General features: G+C 34.0%; 1 protein-coding gene across 1 annotated transcript; it reads left to right on the top strand.

Moving 5' to 3' along the window:
- The first annotated feature begins 503 nt into the window (after positions 1-503).
- LOC123711896 (cysteine proteinase 1-like) lies at positions 504-4145 on the top strand. The gene is made up of 5 exons (XM_045664748.1): positions 504-708; positions 900-1023; positions 1816-2003; positions 2339-2464; positions 3497-4145. Exons 1-5 carry the CDS (start codon positions 510-512, stop codon positions 3640-3642), a joined length of 783 nt encoding a protein of 260 aa, XP_045520704.1. The 5' UTR covers positions 504-509; the 3' UTR covers positions 3643-4145.
- The last annotated feature ends 2937 nt before the right edge of the window (positions 4146-7082 follow it).

Raw genomic sequence — 7082 nt, 5'->3', positions numbered from 1 at the left:
GCATGAGCATTCTTTATAGTTGTTTCTTCAATAATGTTGCATGTTTTGGATATCCCTAAATTTGAATTACGGTTAGTTGATGGTAGTGAATGAAAATAAAATATATATGCAATTTATTTCTCATAGACGAAGTCGCAGTGTATTGTGGTAGTGATTCAATTCGTTTTGCAATGTTATTTTATTCATTTGATATTCCTGTGAAAAACAATTCAATCGAAACGTTTTACACAAATTATTTATCAGCCCTATTAATTTGATTGCACGGAAATTTGTTGAACCTGCCTATAGTTTTTCAAAAGCAGTCAATCGTATCTGGATTTATTTATATCATAATCAAAACATGCATTTATTGTGTACTGCGTTCCACTTTAAAAAAATGACCATTTATTACAAGAGCTATGTCAAAATCGCCAGACAGCGACACTTAAAAACTGCAATAAAAATGCAATAACATCGACGTGGTTCGGATTCCGCGATGCTTTTAAAAACGAATTCACTACGGAAATTATATGTTTAAAATGCGTTTTCGCGAGTTGATTGTCGTTTATCTGTTTCATTATGTGCATTGTTTTAGTAGAAATGCAAGTTATCTAAAGCCAATAAATGTCGAGTCACTACCTGATTATTTCGATTGGAGGGAAAAACATGCAGTGTCTCCCGTAAAAGATCAGAAGGACTGTGGAGCATGTTGGGCATTCAGTGCCGTCGGTAATGTTCTTTAAATTTCCTCTGGCGTCAAGCCAAATAGTTACAGTATTCCGTAACCGTTGAAGAAAGACTGTAAGGAAATTAAAAGTATCTTTTGGCTTGCATTTAAATGAGCTAGTTTTTATAATAATGCTGGCGTACTCGTCAATGTCGTACCTTCGACGTTATTTTACTAAAACCTTTGTTTTCAGCCAATATCGAGAGTCACGTCAAAATATACCTTGAAAAGGAGGTCGTGTTGTCCGAGCAGTTTTTAATTGACTGTGATGTGGAGAGAACGGGATGCAAAAGCACTACTGTCTTGAAAACATTTGCGTAAGTTGCAAACACAAATTAATTAATAGCATAATAGCATAGTACTATCTAGTGTACTAATACATTATTCATTACAAGGTAATTATTTTTGGTACTTGTGCAGTGTTGGTTTAGTGTCTTTGGCGTGTGCCACTCAACCCTGAGGTCGTAGGTTCAAACCCCGACTGTGCAGAAAAAACTTTCTTTCTATGTGCGCATTCGCTCGAATGCGAACGGTAAAGGAAAACATCGTAAGGAAACTGTCTTGCCTTCACAGACCCAAAAAGCCGACGGCGTGTGTCAGGTACAGGATCACCTACTTGCCTATTAGATTGACAAATTATAATGAAACGGATACAGAAACCTGAGGCCCATATCTAAAAAAGATGTAGCGCCACTGATCTATTTATTTAGTTGCGCTATAAAGAGCAATCTTGTTGATCGCATAGGTCAGGTTAGGTTGAGATTGGCACTTAAAACTACCAAATATGTAGCGGCAGTGGAGTTAATACGCTAGTAACAATTTTATTGTATGAGAACTTAATTAATATCCTATAATAATACACGTCGCCATCGGAGTTTTGTTATTTTCTATCTTTAGTCTTCTATCTATAATCAGAATTTTTCAATGCGTTTCAAAATTACTCGAATATGGTTTTGATGGTAGTCTAATAAATAATTGCATAACCTTTATTATGGAGACACTATACTTGGCCTTACTTGCACTACAATTTACTGACCTGTATTGGTAAATATATAAACAAAAACTTTTGAAACACCGAATTGTTTAAATTTTGACAATTTCTTTTTCAGTGAAATCGTGTCAAAATTTGGTGGAGTTCTTCAAGAATCAGACTACTATCCTTATTCGGACCGTGCTGAGAATTGCCGATGGGATGGAAATAATCCAAAACCACTGCCAGTTGTAGGTTACCGAAGAGTGTTGCCTGACGAAGCAGTTATGGCGGAATATTTGTACCAATATGGACCGCTTTCAGCTGGTAATAATTTTGCAGCGTAAATAGATAGTTTGGTTTTATCCGAATTCATTGAATAACATAAAAATATTAGGTTTTATACTGCGAGGTATAAGTAACATGATAAAAAACCAGGGGTACTACGACCAATAAGGTAATTATCCTTCTAAGCCTGACACCCAAAATCCCGGCAAAAATGCTCTAATTTTAATAACATAACGTTAACGTTATAATTGATGATCCACCTGCTTTTTATCATACTTCAAAAGTTATTCTTTCACCACTTAATGAAAAAACATTAAAAACTTATAAAACTATAAAAATGTTTTCTAAACTCGTGTTGACGAAAATCTTTATAGCAATGAATTCAGCATCAATGCACAACTACACACCTGGAACGATCGACGAGCCAACTGAAGATCTCTGCTCGACAACACCTGACGCCCTCGATCATGCTGTTTTGATTGTCGGATATAGTACATATGGTATGTGTTCTTGGAAACTAAAGTTACTTTAGGTAGCATATTTAAGGTCTCTTTAATATAAAATGCTATTATAAGCTCAACGCAGTATTGGCCTAGTGGCTTCAGCGTACGACTCTTATCCCTGAGGTCGTGGGTTTGATCCCCGGCCTTGCACCAACGGACTTTCTTTCAATGTGCATTTAACATTGGCTCGAACGGTGAACGAAAACATCGTGAGGAAACCGGCTTGCCTTAGACCCAAAAAGTCGACGGCGTGTGTCAGGCACAGAAGGCCTACCTACTTGCCCATTAGATTTACATATGATCGTGAAACAGATACAGAAATCTAAAAAGGTTGTAGCGCCAATGATTTATTTTTTTTATTTTTTATTATTAGTGCAACAGTAAAAATAGGGATCAAGATTCTGAGTTTAGATGGATTCTGGGATATGGTTTTTGAACTATGTGATGTTCATTTTGCGATATTAGCGCGTTTTGCATATAAAAATTCAGAGTTTATTATTTATTTATTTATCGCAAAAACTAGGCCACAGATAAAAAAGGAAACAAATAAGATCGACTGTGACCTCGATAATAAGTACGGACGAAGTGTACAAACAAAATGCCTTTTAGGTAATCATACAAGCCGGTTGTAACTATCACTTCTGTTACAAAGCTCCCGCTACTTCGGGAGTTTGAAAAAGTATTATTTATATATTAAACTATTATCAGTACGCTTGTATAATCCATACAAGACGTGTACGAACAACTTAGTATTGCGCGAACCTTTCAGTATTTTTATGTAGCTGTACTCCGTGGGTTTACTCTGGCTAATTTGAGACACGACTTAACTATTATTTCGTTATTTTCTACATCTTCCAAGTTATTTTAATTAAGGGGCCATTTTGCTCTTAATTACATATATGTGATGAATATCGTATTTATTTGTATAAAGATTGAAATCATGTTTATAAAAACAACAAAAACTAGTAAAGCAACAGACTATTCAACACATAAGATTGTTGTATTTCAATTTTCATCTTGTTTTTTCAGTGAGTAAAAGGGGCCGGAAAACTCCATACTGGATTATCAAGAACTCATGGGGTAGTGAATGGGGAGATAGTGGGTATTACTATCTTGTGCGTGGGCGAAACGCGTGTGGTATTTCTAACGATGTGTCATTTAGTATCGTTAACTAAAGATATTTTTCAAAAGTAATACAGGTAACAAAGTTTTTATTAAATTAAAATACCATGACTTTTTTCATTACAGCCCTAATTAATACTCTAAGAATTTAGGTGATATACACACGACACTTCAAAAATGACTAATTACCACAATTTGTGTTTTCTTTTAATGACTCAAAATTTATTAATGTTGGTATGGTATTTCCGATAGTGTTGTCTGTTTAAAAGTATGTTATAAAACAAATATTATAATATTGTATGAAGCCTTACTGCTCACATCTCTGGGCTGGTATTAAAAATTTAGCAAAAGGTTTGTCGAATTATCTATCTCCTAATGTATTACTGATCAGTTTGATGCTCTCTCTCTGTCAACTCAGTCATTACGTCTCTTTGTGTTTTTTACAAAGTACGATGAGTGTTTTGAAGAATTGAAAAGAATAAAAAAATACAGTGAAAAGTCATGTAATGTCCCTCGATTAAACGACATACAGCCTAAAGCGTCGAAATCACTCGGATTTTGTTGTTTTAGCTTGCCTTCCATACAATAATACATTCCATATAGCATTCCACCCTCGGTCACTAACGACAGTTTAATAATACAATGTAATTGCTGAAATTAGTTAAGACTTCGGAGCTGTGTATGTTATTTTATCGCTTTACTATCGTAGCCCGTAATAAACTCGACTATCGGCATCATACGTTTCGAACTTACTAAGAAAGCCGTTCTTTTGTTTACAAAATGAGATCGCTTGAACATGCTTTATCACGAAGATGCCTCAATAACGGAAGATATAAATAAAACAATTAAAATTATACACGTTCAAATCAGAATCGTGTTTTATGTAATTCTGATTTTTCTTTTCTCATATTAACGACTACTCTCTATAACGCCATAAATGGTCTTTCAGTGTAGTCCCTTCAGTGTGGTTATTATAGAGTTTACGCTGTATCATCCAAGTGGATGTTTTGGAAATTAATATTTACGCAGTTAATTTAGACGTGCTTTTAGTAAAATTCATATACATTAAACATCGGATATCATAAACTCGACAATTGGACAGCGTAACTACTATGAATGTCAATATATAAAAGGAAAATTTAGATTTACTACAAGTTATCAAATTAAGGACCTAGAGCTGGCGATAACTAACAAGACACTCTCCGCAACACTTTCTAATCGCAACAACTTGCTGCACTTAAGATATTGAAACAACATTTAATAAAAAATAAAGTAAATACGCTTAACATCAGCGGGAAAAACAGAGAGAACAAAACACAAACATGTAGTCAATGAAATAAAACGGAGAAATGTTTCATTAATAGAAAGGTCAAAGAGATCATCTTTTTTTTGTGAATGTGAAGAGTTACGAGACTGAGATCCTTCACATATAAAGCAATAGCTAGTTGTATAGTAATAAAAAAAAAAAGTTCCCGTACAACCACTAGCAACAGCTTTTATAGTATTTTGAACTGAGGAAATGCCAGTTACTCCTATTAATTACTCAGCTATTTAAATGTCAGACATTAAAAAGGATAAAATAAAAATTCAGACATCATTCAGAAATTAGTTTTTAAGATTATATTTTTATTTTGACGTAACTCGCTTTAACGACCATTAAAAGGCCACTTAATTCCCCATTGTAAAGTTATATTTAAAACCGTATAAAATTTTATTAAATTAAATTAAACCTGGGAAACATTCCATCGTCACTCAATAGCATTTGATGGTTTTTAGAACGTGGTGAAGAAATATATTATGATAAAAACATTTAACTAATGACATAATATTTGTTAAATAATACTGTTTAGGTAAATGCGTTTGGGTTCAAGGTTAAATCTTAAGCCGACATCACGCCTGGAATTGGAAGAAACGTTGGGTGAAAGCACTCTAATAACTCTCACACACTCTTTAAATCTTCTCCTGAATTTTTTAAATTCTCTATCTTCTAACAATATACCTTGTTGCTTTATTATTTAACATCCGATGAGCATCCTGCCCGTTTTCCCCCGTAATATTAAAAAACATTATTTACCAGGAAAAGACGTATATGAGCTATATTAACTTATTGCTACAAAGCAGAAATGTGTTCACCGACGCTATAATTCTTCATAGGCCCGAGCCTCAGATGTCTGCATTGGAACAACATCTTAGGTTTTTGAAACAAAGATCTATTTGACTAACAAATGAATTTTGTTTGAAGTTTGTTTCATTTAAAAAATGTTGTAAATTACAATAATTGAAAAAACTAAAAATAATGGAGAGATATTCTTTCATGATTTCGCCGTATATCTTTATTTGAAGACTGTGTCGTAAATTTAAATTTAGAATATGATTTGTTTATGTTATAAATAAATATGTAGCGTCAGGCCCCGACATTGTTAAGATAACAAACACAAAGTTTTCTCCCAATCACTTGATTTATTCCAATTCTAATTTCAGTCTAATTCAATACAATTTCAATAAACAAATTCAATAGGTAAATATTTCAAAGGCTACTCAGTAATTACGTAACGTGTGCACCGGGCAATGGTCGATGAACGACTGCGCGAGTTGTGCGCGCGCGCTGCTTTATACAGGTTTTGTAGTGGGGATCGAGTGACACATCGTACGATCGTTCGACTAATCGCCCCTTGCACGTTGTTTTACAAAACACTGATAGTGGCGCCATCAGTTTTATAAAACATTGATAGTGGCGCCGTCAAATATAATTATTTTATTAAAACGGTTTGTGCCATAACTTTTTATAAGAGAATACGTAGGTTACAACGCTCAATAAATTCCTAAATGACCGAATAAAAAACCACTAAAGCAGGTTCTAACTTAAAAACTTTGTCCGATCAGACTGTTTGCATAGCTGACTGATATTTGGACACAATCCAATAAACTTAGCATTGAAATCAAATCAAATACAAAAGTTTTTGGCTTTGTAATGCTGAGGCGTCAGTCTATTGTGATCTCCAAAAGAATTCTTAAATAAAAGCTATTTGACCGATAATTTACTGAAAATGTTACTAATAAATCGTTGTCCAGAGTGGGATAATTTCGTAGCCTTGATGTAATGTTAAAAGGGAACCTGTTTTTGTTACCTCGTGTTAAGAAAAAAAATCGTTTCGCTACTTATAAATATTGCATTGTCAAAGAATTTTTTTCATGCATTATATATGATGTAACTTTAAAAAATAAATAAATAATGAAAACAGGATTAGTTTGGCTTCAGCGTGCGACTCTCATCCCTGAGGTGGCAGGTTCGAATGGACTTTCTGCCTATGTGAAATATCTTGAAAAACATAACGTTGACGACGTGTATCCGGCACAGAAGGCTGCCTATTGGATAAAACAATTGGTCACGAGTCAGTGAGACTCACTCTTAAAAGCTAGTGCTACTATCTTTTTAAAGAAAATCAACAACTCGTAGCAACTAGTACTAGTATAATACTATAATGAAAGACAT

Source organism: Pieris brassicae, chromosome 7 (assembly GCF_905147105.1).
Source record: "Pieris brassicae chromosome 7, ilPieBrab1.1, whole genome shotgun sequence".
Taxonomy (NCBI): Eukaryota; Metazoa; Arthropoda; class Insecta; order Lepidoptera; family Pieridae; genus Pieris; species Pieris brassicae.
This window is presented reverse-complemented; position numbering and strand designations above follow the sequence as displayed.